General features: G+C 44.6%; 1 protein-coding gene across 5 annotated transcripts in view; it reads left to right on the forward strand.

Moving 5' to 3' along the window:
- The window catches only part of ccdc57 (coiled-coil domain containing 57), a 58,115-nt gene that overhangs the window by 21,937 nt on the left and 8,818 nt on the right, over positions 1–27,360 (forward strand). For 2 of the 5 annotated variants that reach the window (XM_035405603.1, XM_035405602.1), the window contains exons 2-16: positions 7,801–8,200; positions 9,047–9,155; positions 10,616–10,717; positions 11,080–11,237; positions 13,080–13,154; positions 13,396–13,596; positions 17,272–17,430; positions 17,515–17,677; positions 18,397–18,522; positions 22,137–22,344; positions 23,647–23,862; positions 25,227–25,327; positions 25,561–25,761; positions 26,219–26,275; positions 26,374–26,587. In XM_035405603.1, the coding sequence (XP_035261494.1) occupies positions 7,803–8,200; positions 9,047–9,155; positions 10,616–10,717; positions 11,080–11,237; positions 13,080–13,154; positions 13,396–13,596; positions 17,272–17,430; positions 17,515–17,677; positions 18,397–18,522; positions 22,137–22,344; positions 23,647–23,862; positions 25,227–25,327; positions 25,561–25,761; positions 26,219–26,275; positions 26,374–26,587 (2,488 nt within the window). In that variant the 5' untranslated portion in view covers positions 7,801–7,802. Of the gene's footprint in view, positions 1–7,041; positions 7,209–7,800; positions 8,201–9,046; positions 9,156–10,615; positions 10,718–11,079; positions 11,238–13,079; positions 13,155–13,395; positions 13,597–17,271; positions 17,431–17,514; positions 17,678–18,396; positions 18,523–22,136; positions 22,345–23,646; positions 23,863–25,226; positions 25,328–25,560; positions 25,762–26,218; positions 26,276–26,373; positions 26,626–27,360 lie in introns of those variants that run through there. The other 3 variants (XR_004764047.1, XM_035405601.1, XM_035405604.1) reach the window with 3 other exon arrangements.

Below are 27,360 nucleotides of genomic sequence, written 5' to 3' on the forward strand. Positions count from 1 at the left end.
ACAACACAAATGCTACGAGTACTCGACCAATCAGAAATGTTCAGCGCTGCAAGCTCCACCCAAAAGGTTCCTGTACTTTCGGAAAGTACTACCCCCCGAGCAGGAACGTTTTGGGGGGTAAAACAAAGCCCCCAGAACTAAATTTAGACCCTAGTTCCTGCGGTGGAAACGCACTGAGTTCCTCAAAAGGTTCCTAGTTCCGGGGTATAGTTCCTGCGGTGGAAACGCGGCTATAGTGTCAAACCAGATGCAGTAAGAGGTCTCCCCTGTGTTATTTTTACGACTGCATGCGGTGAAGATCGATTTTGATATTTGAGTGTGAACTGAACTGATGGAGCAAAAAATTCAGTTTACACCAACATATGATATTCTGAAATTCATTGTACACAGATATATAACATTAAGAAATCCGCACAGCATAATGACTACAAAGTAAAAGCTAATTGAACGCAGATGTGATGTAGTAGGCAGCCTACTTTTGAGCATTGCATATCCACGGAAGGAGCTATTATCTAGACAGCCACCGTTTCACTCTGAACTGACGATGTAAAGAAGACAGTTTACTGAATGCATTAAATCGTAAGCAAAAATAAAACAACTTCTATATATACGTTAACATAATTAGAATTTAATACAAATTTAAAAGTGAGGCTTCTTTTACGGGCTTGAGATTAATTGTTTCTTACAATTTGCTACACGTTTTGTTGTGTGATGGGGTTTTCACAATATGCGTGATATTGCAGCAAAGCACTCCTACTTTCTCAACAGTGATATGTTTATCCATTTACAGATTCTGCACTGCTGCACATGGAGGAATAATTAATGGAAGGAGAACACTACTGTGTCTTGACATCGGCGGCATAGAAAAATACATATCCACCCGAAAACTGAATAAATGTCATGTCCTCACCAAACTTGGGAACTCTGCTGAAACACATTATGATTGATAAATAAACTCAAGTTTTATGGATATAGCCTATTGGGATGGCAGGTATGCCATCCAGCCAAGTTACGCCTTGGCGGGGCATGCCCCATACATATATTTACCATTAACCTGGTACACCGTTGCTATTCTCCAGCGTCTGTTAACGACAGGCTGAGGTCAGCGATACGCCAAAAGTGGTTAAACTTGCCCGAATTTACCAGCTTTGTTGTCAGGTCGAATGCAACTTCTTGGCGGTAAACTCGACGAGGACCGACCGAACGCACCATTATTGCGCTTTCCGTGTTACTAATGATGACCGGTCCAACATTGTTAAAGTAAATGTTGTCTACAAGTGTTTTCATTGTTAGAAGCTAAGATTAGAGTTCGCGTTCACTTATCGATATCGATAGCTAGTTATTTGTTCTCATGCCCGGCAGTCGGAGTTGGATGCGTACACGGCGTGTGATTTGTCGCTCCGGTTTAGGGGCACCAGACGTTCTCGGCATGTTCGGCCTCTTCAAAAAATATTGTTTTTGAAGCGGGAAGCACATTACAGGTACATGTAGTTTAGTTCCCTGGAAAGGACAAGGGGCTTGGTGTTCACAGCTATTTTGAATTGTCCTGTTATTCATTATTGGCTCATGTTCAAGGAAATAAACATTTTATATATGTAGTAGATGGTTCCCGGGCCTCTGGATGGACTGCAGGGCCCTGGTGTTCAGAGGGCACTGTACTGGCTGAGGGGCCCAGCAGCCCTGGAGGTAAGAGGCCCTGGTGCACCAGCCCCATTGGCCCGGTCTATAATCTGTCCTTGTGGGGTCCTCAGTCTTATCCAGAAAGGGCTGGTGTGGATGCAGGTTTTCATTCCAACCAAGCAGGTACACACCTGATTCTACTGATCAACCACTAGAGTCTTTGCTAAGGACCTTGATTAGTAGATACAAGTGTGTGTGAAACAAAAGCCTGCACCCACACTGGCCCTTTCTGGATAAGATTGAAGATCCCTTCTCTAGTGTGCGAAAATCCCAGGAGGGCAGCTGTTTCTGAAGGGGGGGTTGTGGTATTGGTTTGGGTTCATCCTTGCAGCCAGAAATATGTGTAATTCTAATGAGCAAGATGGGTTTATCTGTAATAATAATTTTAAAAAAAACATCCATAGAGGTGAAAACTGCAGTGTGTGCTCAGAATTAGCCCACTTATTGGTCATAGTTGTGAAAAAAAACATTTCTGCTGCCAGAGGTGTCATGAAGTTCAGCCATCTTACATGTTGTCATGTTATTCTTTCATGTTAGAAAGAAGTAGCTTTCTTTCATATACAACTGTTTATAATCAAATGTCTTATATCATTTTTATCCAAACTATATGCCAAATATTTTCCAGGAGTTGAACTGGATTACCTATTATTGGGTCCGAAAACAATATATGTGTATATCCCCAATTGACTTAAATAGTTTTTTTTATTGTAATTCTAATTATATTGTTGACAGTATGACAGTTTTATGCTGGTGCTATTTATAGGTATGCTATATAAAAGATTGTTTTAAGATTAATTAGGACTATACTATGCTCAAATATTGGCTTGACAACCTATTCAAATAAAGCTCGGAATGATTACTCAGAGAAGGTTTTCAGACATTCCTAATTAAAATGTAATTTACTCAGCATTTCTTGGATTGCTTGTGGCAAGCGTGTGGTAAACCAATTATCCTTCTAAGAGGTATTACTAGGATGGGAATTAAATGCATCTCCACTTTGCTGGTGTGCTCCGATTCCTTTTGCAATAATGAATGTTTCATTTAACCAGTCAAACTGTGGTGCAGTCCACGGCTGACTGTTAAAGTCCTATACTGGCCCCCTGTGTGGCCACTGGCCAGGGTTCGATTCCTGGCCTTACCACTTTCTTTGTGATCCCCTCTGCTTTCCCCTGTCCAAATGAAGTTCAATACACAAGAACTCTCCTTAAAAAAAATAAAAAGCTGGCATCTACTGTTACAGTATTTAACTGGCCCCTGGATAAAATGTAAAGGTACGGTGTCCACACAGAGAAATGTTGCCAGAGAAATATTGTGAGAAATGGATGGATTGACTGATTTTCTCTCAAGCAAGGAGGGATTCCCCCATCCCATCCCCACCAACACTAGCATGAACAGGGAGTGTCAGTGAAACAGGTGGTGTCATTAAACACATGATGGCTGTTCTATGTAGTTATTTTGGTTTTATCTTCACTGCTCTGTCCCATATCTTTCACCATCACACCTGAGAATGTGGGCTGTGACTGGAATGTTGTCTGGTTCCTCAGGTTGCTGCTTTGTAACGTCAGCCTGGTGGAGACACACGGTATGGCAGATGTGTTGTTTCCCATTGCATCAGCTTCCTTTTTGGCTCTCGTGAAACACTGTACTGCAGTTCTATTACTGCTTATAGAGTGCTGAGTCACAGTGTCAATGAAACTTTTCAGACCACCCGTGGGGAATTTTTAAAAAACACACACACACACACACACACACACACACACACACACACACACACACACACATACACGCACACATGCGTGCACACACACGCATGCATATTATATATTATATATTTCTAAGAGATGAAAGGATTGGGAGTGTCACAATAATGCACCAAAAAATACATGTCTTTACTGACAAGCACTCACTCTGTGCTTTCATATTTGAATTAATGAGTTTCAGAAGTGTACCACTTCTTTGTGTTGCTGTTTTGGGTGGACTCAGTGGTGACATTTTTGTGTGATTTATTTTATTGATAAACTAAACTAAACTAAACTGCATAACTAACCCTCGTGTTGACCCTATCCTGAGTTTAACAGCAGTGAAAATTTTCAGAATTAAAATTTGATGACTTTTCTTAGAGTGCAGACTGAAGAAATACAGTCTCTGGACTGGAAAGTAGTAAAACAGTTATTCACCGATTAATGATGAGTGACAGGTTGTTTCTACATGAAAAATATTGATTTAGGGTTTAAAATTCTATTTAGAGGCTTTATCACAGGCAATTTAGCTATGACCTTAATGTCACAGCATACAGTACAGGCCAAAAGTATTACGCCACCTGTAGTTCAAAGACAAAAGAAAAACACATCTTTGCCATATTCCTTGCAGCTTTCATGCCTATTTTACTTACATTACAGGCCAATGGTATGAGGCTACATGTGGTTTAAAAAAAAAAAAAAAAGTAAGGTAGATAAGATTTCAGTCAATTTAACTACCCCTTCACCTCCCTCCCACCCCCATTTGCAAAATGAATGGATAGACTTCAAATAATCAGTTTAATTGTAATTAAAGCCAAGGGAGGAAAGTTGTGTCTAAGATTTTTTTTTGTGCTATTGAAGGTAGAAACTGAAAACTTTTTGTTTGTTTGTGACTTTGTTTTGTTATTCAATAAATGCACATATATTAACTGAATTCTTCTCTACCGAAGGTTTTTTAAGGTTTTTGTCCTGTACTGCATGCTGCACAGCTGCAAAAATGTAACACTGAACAAGATATACACCAGTTCAGCCATTTAAAAAAAAATCATTAATATTAGGGCTATCAAGTGGCTCAGTCTGTAAAGGCATGCGCACAAGCTTAGTCCTACAGTCACAGGCTCAAACCTCAACTGTGGCTCTGTTGTCAGTTGAGTGGCTGGGAGTCGTAGCCAAGACCACTTGGATTCACCATGTCAGGGTGAGGCGTACCTTGGCCAGAGTTCCTTCAATTACCAGTACTAATGTACATGAGTTCCATCCCTCAGCAAACGTACTCCGCTGACTATAAATTTCTATCAGTGGAAGATGCGATATGCCTTCCTCCAATCAGTGTTAGCTCTCTCCTGTATTGTGTGGACTGTAAGGTGTAAAGTAGTAGTTGGCTCACAGTCAAGTAGCCTACATGGGGAATCCGCAAGCTTCAGCTACTAGTTACCAATTCTAAACTGGTTAAAAAAGAAAAAAAGGTATCCTTGTTGAAAACAATTGGCGGGACTACAAATAACTTTTTATACAAATAAAACAGTTTCTTACCTCTTTGAAACCTCAGTCTGAATAATTTATTAAATGAATAGCTTACTGGTTCTAAATGCTATTCCAGACTGTGCGGGGAAAGTAAGCTCTTTATTTATTTACATTGTTTACTGAGCTGTTCAGATCAACATGGAACAAAAAGAATGAAGCTACATATTCAGAAAGCATTTTTAGATTACATGTAGGCTAAGTATCCAGGCAGGGCAGTCCAAAATACAACCAAGAAGAAACACACAAAGGAATCAAAGGCTACACAATGACAACCTTTATTTTTTTGCAAAATGTAAAATTGTTAGTTTTTACTTTCCTGACCATATCATATTCACTACCCCCCATCTCTGTGCCAGACACATGACTTGATTTCTTTCCCCTTGCCATGTGTGCATTCCTCTTATGAAGAACTTTGACTGACAGGTCTGTTTACGGCACAGTGACTTGAGCTCCTGGTACTGAGTGCAGGGTATGAATAGGAGAGACCTACAGCAGGTTCAGTGTGATGAATGGAGAGTGATAAGATAACAGTGACTGTATTTTAAAAAGCAATCTGTGCCGCTGCACGGAACACTGATGAAGTGGCTTTAACGGGCTCGACAAACATTGACACTATTTCACAGGAATATGACAACCACAGTACACAGGATGCACTAGTTACAGTCTGGAGAATGAAACGCATTGCAGCACATTATGAAGTTAAAACCTGAACAGATCATAACTTATGCTGAAGCTGTCTTTTCCCCTTAGATTCTAGTGATGGAAAACAAAGCACAATGAAAGGTTCTGAAATTTACACGGTCTGCATGAAGGCAGTGTCCTTTGCAGTATTTGTCCATTCGTGTTAATACAATTTTGTGCTCTCAGAGTTAGAAACACAACTTAGTCAGACTCTCATACCACAGCTTTGATCTCTACTTGCTATAAGAGGTAGGCTAAAGTATCAGGTTTCTGTTTATTCCTCGTGATTTACCTTTGCTCTTTTAGCTAGGTCCAGACATTTTATTTAAAGGATTTGTTGTGGTAAGCCCTCCTCTATAAAAGTATGCAAATAACAACAGGCAGGCACCTGTGTCCACATGTAACACAATACACTGTTAAAATTCAGACTTCAAATGATCTAAGCTCAGATGACAAAACATGACATAACAACGGGAAGAGGTATTAATTCCATTCTCAACAGCGGCAATCAGGCTTCCAGAAAACAAGCATCAATGTACATTGCAATATTTATCTGATTACTTATTCTTTCACGTCTGTAATCTATTAACAGGTTACTATAACAGACACAGGGGTTTATGTAGGCCTAAATGTTGATAAACATCTGCACGAAGCAAAAGGTAAACAAATCATAAGTAGGCTATGTAATATAATGTATACTGCCTGTATCAACCATTCAGCGCCTTCTCTTGTGATTGGCATATACATTTCATATTACAGCTAGTAGCTAATGGGACAACGGGTGGCCCACATACTGAGATTTGCACATTTTGTCAGGGACTATTAAATAGCTGCCAATTGGTCCTCCTTTCCGGAGGACAGTTCTTATGGCCACGTACTGGATTTCATGGAATGTTATCTTAACGATCTGCCCAGCAGTTTGATTACACTACAACGAATATATTGAAGTTTTAATTTCAGATCAAGGTATTGTCATTCAATACAGATGGACCACTGAATAATGGACACGGTACTGATTATTACAATTACAACTTAAAGTTTACAGAGCTCTCAAATTTAGCGAAGAAGACGTAACATTACATACAACAGGGTCAAGAAATCTCTGGGATGTCACATTACTAACGAGTGAGTTAGCCTAAGTCATTTTAAAACGAAAGCATGTAAAAACATCCTGTACGAACTGAATCGTCGTCGACAATGTCTCTCAACTGCTCACCTGTCAGTTTATAGTTACTTCTTTTAAATATTTGCTTCAGTACCTTTTTTCCATCTTCATGCTTTAATACTTTCTAAAAGAATTATAATAAATAAAATATATTATAACCTCTCTATACTGTAATCCACAGAACTGCTGCAATCATAGGGTTATAATAGCCACACTCAATTCTCATTTTTCTGCACGGACGACTGTTGCTGTAACTCAAATAAACGGCGGGTTCAGAGGTTTCCATAGATACAGTATCCTTGGAACAGAATGGAGAACAGCATGGAGAAGCGACTTCTTATGATTCTGTCACTTTATCGTGTATAACGTTACAGGACAGGAAAACGTTCAAGCTTATTGGAAAAACAATATATATTCGAGTAAGTTATTTTGCTTCTCTCAAGTTCCCAAACAATGCTAACTTGTTATCATACTAAACAGTGCCGGCTCAAATGATTGTTTTGATTGAGCTAGCTCAGGTGAGCTTTTAACCTCGTGTTAGATTGGGATAGCTAGTGCCAAGTGTTCATATTGCTAGCCCAAATACCATTCCTAGATGAATAAAAATCGATTCGTGTTGGCTAGCATGGGATAGCACAGACAAAATGTAGCTTCTTTCAAACATGGCTAATTTAATGGTGGTTAGCTGTAATAGTCAGAGTTGATTAGCCAGCGAGCCTGGTGACATTACCTTTTCATATAAGGAAGCTGAAGTTGCCAGTTTTGGCTTTTGTGGCTTTGTTAATTTTGAAATGAAAAGGCACTTCGCATTGTTGCCTTAAATTTTGTCCATTTAATTGGACCGCAAAGTGAAGACAATGCTTGCCAAAATTTAATCCTTATATAGTGACAAAGCATGTCTACAGAATTTTAGGGACGTCGTGGTATATTAATTGAAGTTGAAGAAAGGCATACTTATAAATTACTGCTGAAATTTGAAGTGCTTCATTTTGCCAATGCCTTGTGTCCTAGTGATGGAAGAGGAGGAAGATCTGGAGGCACAGCTGGCATCTAAGGAGAAGGAATGGAGGGATCTGCAGGCCCGGTGCATCCAGCAGCTGGAAAAGGCATTGGGGGACACCCGCGCAGAACTCTCTGCACAGAAGGAGCGTTTCCAGCAGTTACAGGAAGACTTTCAGTTCAACTTGCGCGTGCTGGACGAGCGGGATCGGGAGCTGGAGCGCTATGACGCCATGGCCGCCCGCCTGCAGACTACCGAGAGCGCCCGGCAAGCAGAGACCAGCGAGCTGCGCATTCAAATCAACAAGCTGCAGGAGGCTCTAGCGAAGGAGACCAGGAAGCGGGAGGAGATACAGAGGCAGTACCAGCAGCGGCTTGCAGAACACAGGCTTCAGTTGGAGAGAGTGCAAAGGTGAGCCCTCTGTTGCTGTCGACCAGTGAGGCTGCACGTGTGTAGACCCAATCCTTGTAAAGCCTCTAGAAACAACAGTCAGTTGATGATCCTCTCTGATGAAGCTTTTCCAGGGTGCTTCAGTCAGTCTCATGCTGTTAATTATTTGACATGTCAAAATCTATTGTGATTAGAAAAAAGCTACTGCATATTCTGATGTCATTTTAATCTGAAGGGTACACAATCAGTGAAAGCAAACACTACGGGAGTACTCTCTTCAGAAGTTTGCCTAGTTTTATTGCAGCAAATAGGTTTGGAGAGGCAACAGAATCCCACCCGGCTTTTAGAGCCCTAATGGATCGTCCTCCCCAGCCATGCAGTTAATTTTGGAGTGGGCAGAGTGAATGCTTACGTCTCTTAATTATGTATGACGCACCGCTGCATCTGCTGTAAACAGCACTGTTATTAGTGCACGGGAGAAGACACGGCTGTTGTAGTTGTGCATGTTTTTCACGTTGTTCCTTTCATGTTCGTTGGTCAGCTCAGTTATCTTGGAGCAGTAATTATGAATCTGCCATTAGTTTGTGGTCCCTCATGTGTGCTAGCTCTGTTCATGCTGAGATGATGATCTGGCTTTTTGCACATCAGGCAATGTATGAGAGACATGAATAGGGTATTGCTGGCAGGGTAGACCAGTCTGTTATGGTATAAATTTTTGAGCAAGCTCTTGGTGTCCAGTTTATGCAGATCCAGTGTGTATGTGGTGCCAGTGAGTGAATGAAATGGCTTGCCTGCTTTAGGATTAATGGCAAGGACCGTGTGTGCAGTGGTCATGAGGGTGATGATGTCTGTGCTGTTGTCATCCAGTGTGAAGGACTGTGACATTCAGAAGCACAGGGAGGAGTACGAAACGCTGAAACGTGAGCTGGAACGCAAGATTCAGGAGGTGGCAGGGGAGCTGGCTCTGCAGAAACAGGTATCCCCGGAGAACCCGCCAAGTGGAAGAGGGCGTACACATTCCTCCACTCTCGCAGGAAAGTGTGTTGTCCAAATGCCTACATGCACTTGCTAATTTGGTTCCCCTTTGGGCGTTCTCCGATTTACCCGGGAGGATGCGCCACAGAGCTCTGTCTTAAAGGGCATCACAGACAGGACTCATGACGTAAGGGCGGTGATGCATCAGTTTGCAACACTATCTGGAGTTTTTTTGGCAACCGGGGGGATGGCCGCCCGAGTATGTTACCATGACTCAGTGTTCTGCAAAAGATTTCGGTATGAATTTCCTCTAGATTTCCTCTAAAGGCTTTCCACAGGAAAAGGCCATTCTGCTCCTGCTGAAGGTCATCATGTTTTAAAACTGACAAGAGCTGGTCAGAGCTGGGCTGGCCTTTAGGACAGTGCGTGGTATTTATAAAGTAAGCGCCCAGGCCAGTGTTGTGCAGCTGGCTGGTGTCAGAGTATTAATGTGATCATGTGAGAAATCTTCAGTGGACTACACTTTATGCATCTACAGTATAGGAATGATAAAAGCTAAATAGTTTTGAGCTCAGTTCTCAAAACGAAATATCCAAGAATAAGTATTTCAAATATTTTCCGACTTCCTGTTTTTATATTTAAATTGATCAGAAACTTTCTGCCTCGTCTGCTCTCTTTTACATTAGTGTCCCTCTGCATCATCAGTCACATTCATGGTTTCATGTGAAGTATTGACACATATCACATATTGAAACAAGTAGGTCAATGCAGTCCATTTTTATGCTGCCGCTACGGCACAGCCATGGCTGGAGGCATTATGTTTTCGGGTTGTCTGTCCGTCCGTCCGTCCGTCCCAATTGTCGTGAACGTGATATCTCAGGAACGCCTTGAGGGAATTTCTTCAAATATGGCACAAACGTCCACTTGGGCTCAAGGATGAACTGATTAGATTTTGGTGGTCAAAGGTCAACATACTTTTGTTAGTGTTCAGGTGATGTGTAATAGATCCAATAAGGATTCCAGTCCGTACTGCGCAACACGTTTTTTATTGGATCCTATCACTACTAAATGTGTCTGAACATATTAAAAATGATTAAATGGGTGTTCTGCACTCAGTCATAAAAGCCATTGATTTTTATGTGTGCTAGTCACTTCATTTCGATTTTGTTAGACCGCTGGGCTTGAGGGAACGTGGGATTGCGTTTCTGGAACATGAGCTGGTCCTGTCAGAGGGTTATGAGCCCAGCTTAGTTTCTCTCTGGATGTACATTTATTTCTTAGCTCTTGTGATGTATGAATGTGTTATTAGACACTGAGACTTAAGTTAAGACTAAGGTTAGCAGACTTAAGTGTGGTCTTGGTTCATGAGCACATTTAACCTCAGTGTAAAGCAGTAGCGTACAGCGGTTACACACTGGAGCGTGTGCGAGCAGCAGTGCTAGCCCTGATGCTGTGCTGCAGGAGCTGATGGCTGATTTCGACAGCGAGATGAAGCGCAGGGAGCACGAGTTCAACCTGCGGGCCGACGAGATGAGCAACACCGTGCTGTCCCACGAGCTCAAGGTGAGCGCCTCTGCTGCAGCCAGACCTCTGTGCGTGGTCTCGCATAGAGTTCCATTCTGCTACTAAGGCACCATAAAACGGCAGTCCTACCTGTTTTTCTACTTAATTTTCCCCAGTTTCATTCTTACTGAATTAACATCGAGTCGAGTAAAGCAGGTTGATTGTTTGCTTAAAACTGATCGGCTATTGTGATGGAAGACTTTGGGGTGGAATTTCAAGGGCTAGTAATTCAAAGTAATGGAGTAATTGAATGTAATGGAGTTCTCGAACGCTGACCTAGAATTCTAGGGGGGGGGGAGAAAAAAAAAACATTCCAAAAAACCTACTCTTCAAAGGGTTAATACAGAATGTTCAACGTGCAGGTGAAGCTCCTGAGCAAGGAGCTGGCGGTGCACACGCAGGCCCACAGCCAGGCCGCGGAGGCCCTGCAGGCTTGTGAGGAGCAGTGCCGCGTGGCGCACAAGGACATCCAGCGCAAAGATTGGGAGGTCAAGGACATCGCCGCCGTCAAGAACGCCCGGTACCCCACCTCTCACTGCAGCGCTGCAGCCGCAGGCAGAGCGCTCAGCGCCGTCCGCTCTGGTATAGGGAATAGGGAAGCCCTGTACTTTCATTTTCTTGTTTTATTTTGTAGTTTTATTTTCAGTTATTATTGCAATTTCCATGCTGAGTCCATTTTTTTTGTTTTAATTAGTTGTGCCCTGCTGGGGTGGAAACTGTACTATACGCTGGCTGCCCTTTCAATGCCCCCTCATCCAATAGTGGTCAGCGTCGTGGTTGGAAAACTTGGCACTGGCTTTAGTGATGACTGAAAAGCAGGGTCATTCCTCGGTGCCAGGCATGCAGGGCCCAGATTGCTAAAAGCTGGCGCTGCACTGCTGTGGGGGGCTTTCTGTCATTGAGGAACAGGTGGGGAGTTCAACCATATTAAAGTGCCCATTTAAAAAGTCAGGGGCAGGTCACAGGACCAGGTGATAGGATTTCAATCACAGGGTCGCAGTGGGATAGCCTTGCAAATTACAAACTAATAAGTCACTGGTTAGACATAAAAGCATGAAATCCTTTGTTAGTGAGGCAGGACATTTATGATAGAGTATTTAATACATTTCTTGTATCTTATTTACTGTGCATTCAGCATAATCTAAATGGGAACAGAACAGTCTAACACTAAGAAAAGAGCACTGGTACATGCATATCAGAAAAAAATTGTGTAACAGAACTGGCTTATGCATACAGAATTTAGCAAACATTGAATAAGTTACCCAATGTTTTGACAGGTCTGTGTACCTAAAGGTTTTACTAAATTCATGTAGATGAAAGCCTCTTCTATAACCATGGAAAATATTCTGAAAGGGTTGGTTCACTGCAGATGGATTAAGAGTCCCGATAAGTTGCGCTGAATTTGTTTTATGAGGTGATGCAAGCTAGACTAAACACTGGCTCTCTCAGTTGTCAGAGTTGCATCATAAATGTGGATAGAACAAGCACATTTCGCAAAGCCAAAAAATATGTTCAAACAAGCTTTGGTTGTGAACATTATTAAATGATAAGGCTAATTCAAACATGTGTACTGTAGTACGCAAATGCTTCTGATACTTCAGCTGGTGAGAAGACATAAACTGAAAGGGATTGAGATTCTTGTGCTGCTGTGCTGAGATAGTCAAATCAGTCATAAGCAGTTCAAGTTCAGCAGTTCAGATCTGCCATGTCATTGTGGCTGTTCTGAAAGGAAGCACCTTTCACCAGACTGGCGATGATGTCATTCTTGTCAAATCACTTTTCCACGAATGCAAGAGTTTGTGTAAGTAACCCTCTCAGGCTGTTTTTCTCTCTTTGCTGGATCAGTAGATATTTCTGTGTTTGCCAGTCCCACCCTCCTGTCTCAATCTGCGTAATGGCACCATGTAAGGGGCGGGCAACCACACCAGGAATTAGATTTGGCACCCAGAGTTGTGGAAAAATGACTGGGCTGCCCCTGAGGTAGTTGATGTGAAGTTCAAGATTGCCTTGTGTGACTTCTTTAATGAGCTGTTGCTATTAAAAGATCCACTCGTATTCTAATGTTAGCCTGCGTAGTTTATAAAGGGAGCTTCTGCACATCTGTCAATCAAAATATGTCCAGGTCCAACGCAGATAAACAAGTATAAAATCAAATAAAAAAACTCATTGTGATGTTGTGATAGATTGCAAGTCTCTTAATAAAGCTGAGCTTTTGGCCTGTAGAATGTCTTATGAACTCATACTAGCCGAAAGCTTAGCATTATTAACAGAAACTTGCAATTGCTGTGATTAGCCTACATAGTTTGACGTTATTGTCATGTATTGTGAGATGATAAGGACTTATATGTATTTTTTTTTTCAGAATAAAGGAGCTTGAGGACAAACTAAGTACAATGGAACTTAACCGTGAAAAAGAAGAGGAAATATACAATAGAAAGTAAGTTTTCACTGATTCTTCAGTCTGTAAAGGATTAAAACTCTTAAAATATGTAAAAATACTACTCTTTTGTCCCAGATAGCTGTTATGTGTTATGGTAAATGTAATTTCACCCAATAACTAATGAGAAATATTTTGTATGAATTCATAAGCTGTCCCCGAAGAGTGTTTTTGCGGGCGGAGCGTTGTGCAGACGCAGCGTAGCGTAGCCTGGGTGTGTCACGCAGTCGCTGTTGCTCAGGCACGAGGAGCTGGACCGCTGTGCGCGGGAGCGCGAGGCGGCCATCGGGGCTCTGAGGGAGGCCCACGGCGAGGAGCTCCGGCAGGCCGAGTCCCGCGCGCGGGAGCTGCAGGCCGCGCTGGACGCCGCGCTGATGGAGAGGCGCAGGGCGGAGTGGAGCCACGCCGACGCCCTGCGGGAGAAGGAGGAGCACCTGGAGAAGTACGGGCTCGCCGGTGCTCTCAGGTCACGTGACCAACAGGCCGTGTCAGGTTCCTCTGATGCGCTGTACACATTCCCGCCTCACGTCATTGCAGTCATGTGTTCAGTGTCTTCCTGCTTCTAAGTCGCACCCTGCAGTGAATTGCAAGGATCCCTGGAATGGTTAGATCTTTAATCTGTAGTTCGGTATTGGTGTATTTCTAAAAGGGATGCATGACGTGGAATCTTTGGGGCTGATATCAATATCTGATCTGATATTTAACTAACTGGCTGGTGCAGATGGTGCTGTTTCACACTTATAGCACAAAGGTAAAAAATAAATAAATAAATAAATATTTAAACCTGCTTACGTTTTTATTAAGTGGAGCTTATGAGTCTAGAGAGCATCTGAGATGACTTATTAACTTCATTTACAGGCCATCACATCAGCCATAACCTTAGCATCAGGCTGATTTCCTCTGTTGTTTTGTATTTGTCACGCTGTTTAGTTTCAGATGTTTAGACTAAATGTAAATTAGACTAATGGAAACTGAGAAAACAAAAAGCCCATTTTAAAATTATGATTTAATTTAATGAAAGACGTTATCAAACACTCATGTGAAAAAGTAATTGGCCCATTAATGACGTTAATTAACCAAATTGAATTGATAATTAGATTCAGCTGAAAAAAAAGTTGTTGAAAAATATCAGTTTGAAAAGGGTTCCAAAGGCATTTCTAATGCTCTGGGACTCCACCGAACCACAGTGAAATCCATTATCTCCAAATGGAGAACACTTGGAACAGTGACAGATCTTCCCAGGAGTGGCGGTCTGCCAACATTTCTCCAAGGGCGCAGCGACAACTCATCCAGGAAGTCTGCTGCCTTGGGAGCTGGATGACTGTAGCTGAAGTATAATTGGGTTATGCAGTAAGGCAACGATCCAGCACACAAAAGCAATCCACATCTAAATGGCTGACAAGTGGCCGAGTCAAAATCCTGACAAGCACTTCATGCTTGGAAACCTACCAGTTTTTCTGAATTAAAGCAGTTCTGCGAAGAAGAGTAGGCTGAAATTCCCCCACTGTAATGTGAAAGACTGATTTCAAATTGTAGGAAGCATTTGGTTGCAGTTACTGCTGCTAAAGGTGGTGCAGCCAGTTAAGTTTAAGAGGGCGATTACTTTTTTCACATGGGTAATATGGGTGTTTGATAACTTTTTTCATTTAATAAATGAAATGATAATTTTTAAAAATGTGTATTGTGTTTACTCAGGTTCCCTTTGTCTGATATTGGTATTTGGTCTAGAGGTCTGAAACCATTCAGTGTGACAAACATTCAATAATAGAGGAACTCAGGAAGGGGGCAAATACTTTTTCATGGCACTGGAAGCTATTATCTTCTGATACTGATTAAGCTCCAGTATTGGTGTGCATCCCTAATTTCTACACGTTGACACCTGCTTATGGATCCCACCTCTGCCTTATCACACCTGTTGTATTATACACTCCCTGTCTACAGATCACTATAGGAAAGGAGAAAAGGTAGTTAAATAGGGTGGAGTTCTTACTGACCAAAGGAGTGGTCTAGAAAAGTGCTAATTCAGATTTTCACAATTTCTAAATGCATAAACGCTCATCTAAAACCTAGAGTTGATCACGCTGAAGTAGCCTACTTGTTATATGACCCTGCTGTGCTCAGGGTCACATTACTCATAATTAGTTCCTAATGAGTGCATGCGTACCATTCAGAAGACAGGGAAGGCTGTTTCCAGGGGTATTAATAACAGCTGTAAGGAGAATGCCACAGAGGGGTTTTGGAATCTTACGCAAGGCAAACTGAAGGTCAAGGACGTGTCTGTCGATGTTATGGTGAACACTGCTGTTGAAGAAGCTGCAGTATGATACTGATGTAAGGTGCACTTGCCATATTCTGTTGAAGTAAATTCACAGCATGTGACTGTGTGGGTGGTGTAATCATGTAACTGCATGTATTTGAGGGAAGCATTAGAAGAGCTGTTCTAAATGTGTAGAGCCGAAGTGTTTGTAGAACACACGTTTTTGATAACTAGTTTGGGGAAAGACATTCATTTCAGGTGTGGTGTACGTTTCCAAGTCACGGACAAGTACGTAGCGGCTAACACCGTTTCGTATGTTTGTACTCGACAGAGCTTGATGTATGTAATTGTATTGTATGATGGAGACCCTTGGATGCAGTGCAGCAGAGCAGGTACTGGAGGTGTGGAGCTGGGCTGTGACTGGCCCACTCATCCCTGTCATGTACTGTTGTCATGCATGCCTGGCTCCTGTGCCAGATGAGAGCTATTAAGTGCGCGGTGCGCTCCACTAGTCGAGCAGCTCTCCACGTTGCTTTAGAAACGGACTCATTTTCCAGTCTTTAGATGCACCAATGAGTCAATCAGTCCCCTGATTTACAAGGATACATTTGTGCACCTTCTGGTGCTGAACTGCTGAAGCTGGTTTCACCACACAGGGGTTTGCTTGTGTTTCTCCTGACTGCTGGGTGGCTGGTCTTTTCACTGAATAAATGTTGCCTACCTCATACCTTCTATATATAAAGCAAGGAAAACAGTAAGTCAGTGACCTTGCACTGGCGACTACTATAATGTTGATGTATTATTTAATGTTACCGTAGTTAGCAAATAGATTCATCAATGTAATTACTATAAATTGCTTAAAAAACAATGGCAGCTACTGCAATAGGAAGGAATTATTTTGCAAATGATATTAGCAGTGTTTTGGTGTCTTTTCATACCTGTACAATTTTGAGCATATCCAGATCAACATGTGTCCAGGTAGAGGTTTGTTCTGAGCAAAACTGCTTGTTGGGAGTAAATGAAACCGTTTATTAAAATGCACAAGCAATGAAATCAAAATACTGTACCTTTGTGTCATTACGCTGTAGATTAAAACATTAGGCTTTGATTGTAATGACCTTGTCCAGCTGATTTTTTAATGCAGTCAAATGAAACCAGTCAGTCATAATCAATCATTTGTTGAAAACTCACTTTCTTTGACCCCCGACTCTTCTAGTTGCTATATCTTGACGAACAAAATAGTGAAGTAGACTTTACTGAGATAAGGAGCTGGATTAAATCTGGGGGTTTTATTGAGTTCCACACAGCATGAAACCGTCTAAGAGCATTTTATTGAATCTGGCCCACTGTTGTAGTCTATAGATGGCCTCCATGGTCTGGGATTGTATCCCGTGACAGAGCTGACTGTAGAGCCAATAGCCCTGCAGGACAACCCATAATGGACAGTAGTGTCATCCAGGGTTAGGGACGGTTCAGTCGACCGGGTAACGCATCTCACTGCTCTCTAGCGACCCCCAATGGCCAGTCTGGCATCTGCGGTGTGCTTGCTGTAGCTGCACATGAGGTATTTTCCTCCATGTCAGGCCTGTGCAAGCTTGGCTGGGGCGTGAAAAGGAGCATCTGGGGACATTGCGCGCTTCGGGCGAGAGAGTGTACTCGTTTGCACTTCCGCACCAGCCCTGGAGACTACAGCGCGAGCGCGGATGTGTACCATTAAGCGTTCCTCGAAAAAAATGAACAAGGAACACTTACGCAAATGCATTTCATTATTCCATTCTCCTGTTACTTAGCGCATTCATTATTCCACGCTGCCTGCTCCTAGCTTGTGCTTGTGTAATATGCATGTGATATTCACCCCAGGCTTCGTACGGAGCTGGAGACCACGCGCGCCGGCTGGGACGTGTACATCACGCAGGTTTCCAAGGACACCGTCTCCAAGGACGTGGAGCTGCAGACGCTGGGGGAGCGGGAGGCCAGGCTGCGGGCCGAGCTGCAGAGGTGCCAGGAGGACGTGGAGAGGTGAGGGGCCGCGGCCGCCGGCCCAATCTGGCCCGCGTGGGCACGCCGCACTCACCCCCTGTCGGGACGTCCCCCTGGCGGCAGGTACAAGCGGCAGGTGGCGGGCGGGGTGCAGCGGGAGCGGGCCCTGGAGCAGGCCCGCGTGCAGGTGGAGCTGGACTGGCAGAGGCGGCTGGAGGACGCGCAGGCGGGGCACTACCTGAAGAGCGAGGAGCTCATTCAGGGCCTGACCCAGGCCAGGGACCAGGTGAGGGCCTCTCACACGCTGCCTGCCTGCAGCATCAGCTGTGTGGCTCACCACCCCAAAGCGTCCCAAGCCAATTCACCTTTACTTCTGTTTCTGAATTCCTGATGACACTGGACAGTAATTATGAACATATGTTTTATTACATCAGAAACATTTTACCCATAAACACAAATCAGTCAACTCATTTTGTGTGTCACAGAGAACAGACAGGATGATTTAGAGGATGTACTCCAGGTTTAACAGCTAACTTCGTAGTCAGCTAGCTTGATAGCTTCCCATGGATTTAACAAGCTACTTAAAGGCATTACTATGCAGGACTGGGGGTGAGAGGGTGGGGTTGAAGACAGAAGAGCAGAGTTCTTTGATTGCAAACACAGGCTAAAAATAATCCTGCATAATATGCCTTTAAGACTCGTTTCATTGCCTATTGCACCTGTTCATGCTCAGCTCAGCATCTTGGTTTTGTATTTAGTCAGCAGTTTATGATGGCCATGTAATTTGTCTTGCTTTATGTCTCTGAATTATGTCCTGCTCATTTATTTCAGTTCTGTGATTGGTTAGCAGTATATAATCTGGGATCTCATCTAAAACGCAGCTCAGAAAACGATCCCAGCAGTGGCCGTCATTTACGTAGTTATTACGGCGGCGTCTCATTTGGGTTCTGAGCGGAGCGGAGGTGCTGCTCTCTGAGCGGGGCGTAATGGCGGCTCTGTCTCCAGGCGATGGCCGAGCTGCGGGAGAGGGAGCGCGAGCTGCAGGACGCGACGGCCGTGCTGCGCAGCGTGACTCTGGAGAGGGATCAGGCGCTGCAGAGGGCACCGGGCCCCCCCGCCCGAGACGCTCAGGTGAGAGACACCGCCCTCCGCGGCATTAAGCCTGCAGGGCACGCTGGGGGTTGTGCTCTCTCTCTCCGCCTGCAGCTGCCGTAAAGAGCTGCACTGAGACGAGAAGCAATTGGCTTTTACAGTGCCGCACATTATTTTGCAAAAAGAGCACCTGGATGATCCCCAAGCCTTACAATTTGGAGTGCCCAGTTGTATGCACCAGCCGAGCTTAATGCTGCAAACTCCACTATCAATTCTGCAAGAGTGTAGACCAGAACGTGCTTCTGTCTAAAACCTGTGATGTCCCACAGCAGCTTTCTGTAGAATGTGTTACACACATAGCAGATGACTTGCAGGATGACTGATTTGCAGTGGGACTGAAAGCCTCCCTCTGTTGGCTGGCGAAGCAGTCATTTGTTTCACATGTGCAAGAGTCTCGGAATAGTGTTCCTGTGACTCTCGGCACACTGGCGGCCTTTGTTTTTAAATAAACGGACGTTCCTCCACCTCTGCCATTCTGGGTATGAAGGAAAGGTATTTCAGTGTGCCAGACAAAGGCCACCCATAAATAAGCAGGACAGAAGAAAAGGCCAGAGGTCATCCCTGTAAACATATGATTTAATTTATAGTTTGAGCTCATGCTCGTGCTCATGCCACATGTATTGATCCCGTTCATGTGGTTGCTTTTCTAGTCTGCTGTCATGTGGCACTTCCAGCGGTCTCATTACACCCCCTGTCCGGCACGTCTGCCTCTTCCCTGCCATTGTGCAAGCAGCCACAGCTGTTTGCTCTGTCTCCCATATACACTTCTATCTAGGCCTATCAGCTACTGGATCACAGTCTCTCTTGCCTAATGTCACGCCTCGTTTTTTAACCGTTGTTACATTTTCTAACAAACTCGTGGCCTGCGTTGAAGCCTTACGCGTGAGTGAGCTGAAGTGGCCTCGGTGAAGACCCACGATTGTATCAGGAGGGAACTCAGACAGCAGGAGTTGGCTGACTCATCCCGGGTAGCAGCCTGAGAGTTAGCAGCCTGTTGTTTCCCTGGCCAATCATGCCTGTAAGTGGAATTACCGATTGGCCTGTCATTTGAGATGTCCCTTTCCCCTTAGTGACGAATGTTTGTTCTCTGCTTCTCACGCTTAAGTCCACAGGCTCATTTTAATCTTTTTGGCTATCTGCGGCGGTGGTCTTACATTTGACAGTGGTCTTATCTGATTTGATGCAAACTGAGTGGTATATTTGTGCACAGCTATAAACTGATGGATTGTGCATATGTTCACTAAATAGACTGTATTTGATTGTCTGGGAAAGAAGAAGGCTCCGCACACCAAAAGATGTCTTAAATTCGCTTTAGTCGTCATTTTAATTGAAGATGAAACACAGTCGTCTGTGTTTAGTCCTCAATTAAGAAGTCATCGCTCATGTGAATTTAAGGCATCTTTTGGTGTGTGGAGATTTTTTTTTTTCCTTGAGTATTACATTATTTTGGTGATTATGCACCCAATGAAGCATACTGATCGCAGTATTTTTGTTTTTATACATTTGATTCTGCTGTGTATTTGTTTCCATCGTTTAAATGTAGAATGAAGTAGTGTGCAATCATGGTGAAATTATTCCCTGCAATAACCCCAGTTTCTATGAGTACCAGGGCCAGCGTTAGAATTGCAGATAAAACTGCGAGTGACTTATTGGAAAAACGGCAGTATTCCATCTGAACTGATGAAGTTTGAGAATTTGAAAATTGAGATACTCCCAATAATGATAATAATAATAATAATGATAATAATAATAATTCATTAATAATAAATAATGCAATAGGAATAAAACTTGGAACCTTATGTGTCTTATGCACATAGGGTTCCAGGTTTTTTGGTTGTCCTTACCGCAGCACTTTGTGTGCACTAAGCAGAAAGGTTTCCTCAGACAGACTTACCCTTCATCACTGTCAGGTTCACACTGGCGCGGCTTCCGCATGCCCCAGCTCTGCTGTTGCTTGCTCGCTTTTCTCTTTTCTCGTCACTGCGGTCTGGAATCTGAAGAAATCTAGACTTTTAGGAAGTTTCTACTTCCTTAAATGATCAGGTAAGGAGCGTGACAGTTCAGATTTGGTAAGTGACTTACCGAAACAGGTCTAGTTCCTGTTTTGTTTGAACCCTGCCCAGGGTTCACTGGGGTTAGAATAGAATCTATTAACATTTATTGTCTGACAGGTTTATTGTCTGACAGATACTGGGCAGTGCATAAGAGACAAACCCTATTTCACCCTGTACATGAAAAAGGCCTTAAATATAGAATGTAATATGTACTCACTTTCTATGAAGGACAAAACCTCACTGTGGACAGCATATTGGAGACCAGACACTACACGCGTTATTTTGGGAGATGTAGATGCTGTGGGCACTGTTTCACGGACCAGATGCTGTTTATTATCCTTCATCTTGTGTCATTTTTTAATTATCTCAAGCTTTGTTGAATTAAGGCCAGCAGATTGCTGATAGGGATGATTTAATCTCAGCAATATAACCCGGGTGTTCATATTTCAAGTGCCCTTTTGTTTGAACGGAACGTAACGTGTTTCGCACGTAACCGATATGTCCGACCGTCCTGACCTGATTCTTCCTCACCAAGCAGGTGCACGTTCGCCTGTGGTGAACATGCCAGGCTTTCCAGTGGCGTGTTATATGTGGCGTGAAATGCCTTGGGGAAGCCATTGCTGTGTAAAAGTGGCGTGGCTGCCGCCTGTCCCTGCCTGTGGTCCAGGCTGCTGGCACTGCTCCAGGCCTTCCAGCCCAAATGTTAATCTGACCTGAGGAGCTACGCAGGCTGTCCCAGCGGAGGTGTTTGCACCACCCGAAATACACTAGTGCTTCTAGGACCTCTCCTCTGACCTTGGAGTGACCGTAGTTCCCTTGCTGGTGGTATATAATCCTTTGGTTTTTTTCATTGAATTATAATTAAACTGTGAGATGTAAGACTTCCAAGTCTTCATGGCATGCATAGCTATTTCTGACAAAATGTAGCTTAAAAGGGTAAGTAATCCCTAAAAATTAACAACTTGTTAAAATTCTGGGTTTGCAATTGTGGTTGGAACGAATACCAGAATACACAGGGACCGAACTAGAGAACCAATGATCTCGACCATTATTGACCAGTTTTCCATTAGGTTATTTGTATTTTTAACATCATTTGTCACAAAATATGAATAACATCACATTCATAGTGATGTTATTCTTATTTATTTACTGTAGGAAAAATCAAAGACTACATTCGCAGAATGTTTGCTAGACTGCCTTTTACCTTTGATAAAGTAACAGGCCAGATAACAAAATTGGGCTCTCATCTCCACCTGGTGGCTGTCAATTGAAATTACACTATGCCTCAAAACAGGCACAGAATTGGTGACAATTAAGTGTTTTAATAACTTTATGCAAATTTGTATGCTCATATTAACCCATACCTTGGTTTCCTCTACAATGATTCCTCTTTTGTATGGTCAGCATACTGCCCAACCACAGAAAGCAGCAGCACTGAAAGGGTAAATCCTACGTGTGTAACCTACACAGTGCCATGGTGTGTCAGTGTTCAGCTGGTCAGCCTTTGGGTGTGTGAAACACACTGAGCTGTGCTCCCAGCTGCAGGGCCCGCATGCGGAAGGCTCCGGAACATTCCCCTCTGAGGAGATCCAGCGTCTGCAGCAGCAGAACAGCAGCCTGCGGGCAGCCATCGCTAACATGAGGAGGGACATGGAGAGCCTGAGCGAGCAGCTGGCCACAGCACCGCCCGCAGCACCACCCACTGCGCCGCCCACAGCACCGCCCGCGCAGAAACGGAGCCCTGCAGGTACCAGGCCCTCCGCAGCTACGGTCACACGATCACACAGCGACACAAGGCATCGCAGCGCTGTACGCTGCGCAGGTCTGCCACAGGCGCTAAAAGCGTTTGATATTAGATGTTCACAACCTGAGAAATGCTGAATAAAATTCTAATTGAAATTCTCCCTAAAATTTGCAGTTTATTACCAAATAGTTTGTCAAATATGCATGTTTATTTTTAAATTGATGCAATTCTTTCATGTGCACGAGAAAGTGACAGACAGCAAGAAGATTTTAAACATTTACCACATCGGCATGTAAATGAGCACGTGCAGGCTCAATGGGTCCAAATGAGCAGTTTTACTGTTTTAAAATGGCGACAAGCCACGTGGCTAGCTGGCCTGGCAGATGGTTATCACTTTCAGAGCTACATGCTCCATTTGTTCATAAATTCTGTCAATAAATTGACACATTACTAGCTGCTCCCTCCTCTCTCTTCTGAATCTTTGTGTAATGGTCTAATTGGCAGGGCCTGCAGGCTGTTTCTGCTCTTCTCTTCCCTCCCCTAGTTTCACTAAGTAGATATAACTGCAGTCTGAGAAGAAATATGCAGCACTGTATGCCAAGCATAAGAGCCATCGCTGCGGTGTCTGGCATGGTGGGCATGGTGGCACTGATATGGTGGGCATGAGGGGGCCTGCTGCTGGCTGGTAGAGAGGGTTCTCTCAGTCTGCTGCCTGTCTCAAACATTAATAACCAAACATTTTTTATAAAACATACCTTTATTAAAAGATTGTTCACTTATAAAAATGCACCAATCCCTGTGTAATTTAAGACATTCAAATAAATGAACTGAAAGCGTATTATCTTCAGATTCAATCAATCGATCAATCAATCTTTATTTACATAGCACATTTCATACAGTGGCTGTAGCCCAATGTGCTGCACATGACCGAAAGACAACGCTATAAATACAAAAGTAAACAAACAGAGGTGAGCAAAGGCATAACAAAAGCAAAACAACAAATAAAATAATAAAAGAGTAAAAGAATAAAACAACAATAAATGAATAAAAAGCAACAAATGACGAGGCACCTTAAGTAAGATTCCTCTTAGGTTTACTGTAGATTCCAGCTGTAATGTAGACATTCCGAGCGTGCGGCTTGGTGGTAACATCCTTGGGTGGTACAGAACTGGTGAACTTAGACACGCTGTAATAAATGCGCTGTGACAGCTCAGTGGCTGTAGTCCAGTGTGACGTGCTCCAGAAGCGCGTCCGTGTGAGCCGGAACATGTTCACGTGTGGCTCGTGTTTCCCGTGGTCCTGCAGGCGCTGCGGCTGCTGCAGGCGTTCCAGAGTACTGCCAGGCCCTGCAGGAGGAGGTCGCGGAGCTGAAGGCCCGGTGCCGGCTCCTGCAGAACCAGCTGGAGGAGGCGTCCAAAGCCCCGGTCCCCGCCCCCGGCCCCGCCCCCGCGCCAGCGCTCCCCGTCACCGCCGACAACGCCTACCTCCAAAACCACACCCGCTCCCTGAACGAGACCATCGGTAGGAGGCCGGAAGCGCTGGCTCTGTCTCCGCGCTGTCTGTCAGGAAGGCTGTCCGCTCGGAGGCTTTGTGTCAAAGTCAATTGAAGAGCGAGTATTTGCATGAAGTGCACACCGTTTATCAGATTACTCCCCTTCGGCTTCCTGTAGTTCAGAAACCTGTCTATACACGGCGCTACGGGGAGACGCCCCAACAGCCGCTCACAAACACGCAAACACACGCAGCGCATGGGTAAATCCTCTGAGAAGTTCACGCTGAAGAGCACAAACAGCAGAATGATTGGAAAGACCAGTGTGCAGTGAGCTGCAGTCTATTCTCACTGAGCACAGGCTGGTGTGCAGTGAGCTGCAGTCTATTCTCACTGAGCACAGGCCGGTGTGCAGTGAGCTGCAGTCTTTTCTCACTGAGCACAGGCCGGTGTGCAGTGAGCTGCAGTCTTTTCTCACTGAGCACAGGCCGGTGTGCAGTGAGCTGCAGTCTATTCTAATAGAGCACAGGCCGGTGTGCAGTGAGCTGCAGTCTTTTCTCACTGAGCACAGGCCGGTGTGCAGTGAGCTGCAGTCTATTCTCATAGAGCACAGGCTGGTGTGCAGTGAGCTGCAGTCTATTCTCACTGAGCACAGGCCGGTGTGCAGTGAGCTGCAGTCTTTCCTCATAGAACACAGGCTGGTGTGCAGTGAGCTGCAGTCTATTCTAATAGAGCACAGGCTGGTGTGCAGTGAGCTGCAGTCTATTCTCACTGAGCACAGGCTGGTGTGCAGTGAGCTGCAGTCTATTCTCATAGAGCACAGGCTGGTGTGCAGTGAGCTGCAGTCTATTCTCATAGAGCACAGGCCGGTGTGCAGTGAGCTGCAGTCTATTCTCACTGAGCACAGGCTGGTGTGCAGTGAGCTGCAGTCTATTCTCATAGAGCACAGGCTGGTGTGCAGTGAGCTGCAGTCTATTCTCATAGAGCACAGGCCGGTGTGCAGTGAGCTGCAGTCTATTCTCACTGAGCACAGGCCGGTGTGCAGTGAGCTGCAGTCTATTCTCATAGAGCACAGACTGGTGTGCAGTGAGCTGCAGTCTATTCTCTTAGAGCACAGGCTGGTGTGCAGTGAGCTGCAGTCTTTTCTCATAGAGCACAGGCCGGTGTGCAGTGAGCTGCAGTCTATTCTCACTGAGCACAGGCCGGTGTGCAGTGAGCTGCAGTCTATTCTCACTGAGCACAGGCCGGTGTGCAGTGAGCTGCAGTCTATTCTCATAGAGCACAGGCAGTGCAGTGAGTACATAGCTGTGTTGTGGTGAGAGGCCCAAACATGGCTGTGTTGTGGTGAGAGGTCCAGGGTCTCTGACTGTGTTGGGAAACGCCCTTGTGTCGACAGGAGGGCTGCGGGCAGAGAAAGTGTCCAACGCAGCCAATCTGAGGAAACAGGAAGTGAGGCTGGCCCATCTGGAGTCTACCCTGGCCCAGCTCACACAGCAGGTACCAGTGTGTCCATTAGGAAACTCTCAGTGGGATAAGAGCTGTCAAATTTGACCTTTAGTAAAATGGTTAAAGGAAAAAAAAATCATGTCAAAGTTTGTTGGGAAACTCATTCAGGTGTTCCTTTTCTCTATAAATGGTTTACATATGTAGTCTTTTTGTAAAAGTTTACGTGTACCTTACAATGGTTCTCATGCTTTGTGTGTATTTACATGGTGCCCCTTTACCCCCAGATTCATTCAAAGCAGGTGGAGTGCGACGAGCTGCGGTTTGAGCTGGCCAATCAGAAGAAGCGGGCGGCGGGTGAGGAGGCGGGTCTGAGGCAGAGATTGGCTGCGGTGGAGATGGAGCTGGATGAAGTGAGGCGAGAGGCGGAGGAGTACCAGAGAGGCAGCCTGCTGCAGAACCTGGAGGCTGTGGCCCTGGGGAACCAGGCGAGTGCCCACAGACAGGAAGCGCGTGATTACTGTCCTACAGCACACAGGAAGTACCTCACACGGGTTTATTACCTGTTTACACTCTGTGTTACACCTCAATGAACTATGTTATGCTGACCTTACACTTCACGATATTTTAAGCAATTTCAGTCTTAGTAGTCGGAGTAAAATCTTTCCAGTCTTACATCAGTCGGTGCACGCCCCCTTCACAACTCACGATTTGTTGCATTAAGATTGATTAGATTTGTATTAAGACAGCTCCGACTGAGTTTGTGACAGTCTTTTTCTGGTTTTGACCATTCTGAAGTTTTTTTTTTTCTTTACATGCACTTCTTTATGATTGTTTTTCTGTTGTGTTCAAAAACACTTTAAAATGCAACAATGGTGTTTTGTTAATTCTATTTATTTATTATTAGCATCGAACACTGAGCATGTTTTTATAACTGGTATCTAGGTTTCTGCACTGAAGCTGGACATTGCCAGTGGAAGGGAGCCCATTGTTGTTGAACAGGTAATGTTAAAATCACTCTCAGCCCAACCTTGCAGTGAAGCGGATGCTTGGTAGCGGCGCATGCTAACAGAGGCTGCATTACTCTCGGTGGCCTGCAGAGTGCAGCGCTGAGGCAGCTCCAGGAGGAGAACCTGCGCCTGCGGCAGCAGCTGCTGGGGCAGGACTGTGGGGAGAGGAGGGCTAGCGCACCGCTGCTGCGCTCCAAACTCAAACAGGCCGTGCGCTGCATCGCCCAGCTCACCCAGGACAGGCAGCGGCTCATCGAGGTGGGCAACCGGCTCCGCTCCCGGCTCACAGAAGCAGGCCTGGACGGTACGTCCCACGCCAGAGAACCAACCGTGCGGCCTTGTGTAGGTCACTCACCAGCACTATTACTGCTCTCATACCAGCACTCTTACTGCTCTCATACCAGCACTATTACTGCTCTCATACCAGCACTCTTACTGCTCTCATACCAGCACTCTCACCAGCACTCTTACTACTCTCATACCAGCACTATTACTGCTCTCATACCAGCACTCTCACCAGCACTCTTACTGCTCTCATACCAGCACTATTACTGCTCTCATACCAGCACTCTCACCAGCACTATTACTGCTCTCATACCAGCACTCTCACCAGCACTCTTACTGCTCTCATACCAGCACTCTCACCAGCACTATTACTACTCTCATACCAGCACTATTACTGCTCTCATACCAGCACTCTCACCAGCACTATTACTGCTCTCATACCAGCACTCTCACCAGCACTATTACTGCTCTCATACCAGCACTCTCACCAGCACTATTACTGCTCTCATACCAGCACTCTCACCAGCATTATTACTGCTCTCATACCAGCACTCTCACCAGCACTATTACTGCTCTCATACCAGCACTATTACTGCTCTCATACCAGCACTCTCACCAGCACTATTACTGTTCTCATACCAGCACTCTCACCAGCACTATTACTGCTCTCATACCAGCACTCTTACTGTTCTCATACCAGCACTCTCACCAGCACTATTACTGTTCTCATACCAGCACTATTACTGCTCTCATACCAGCACTCTCACCAGCACTATTACTGCTCTCATACCA

This window comes from Anguilla anguilla, chromosome 2 (genome assembly GCF_013347855.1).
Source record: "Anguilla anguilla isolate fAngAng1 chromosome 2, fAngAng1.pri, whole genome shotgun sequence".
NCBI classification, from domain to species: domain Eukaryota; kingdom Metazoa; phylum Chordata; class Actinopteri; order Anguilliformes; family Anguillidae; genus Anguilla; species Anguilla anguilla.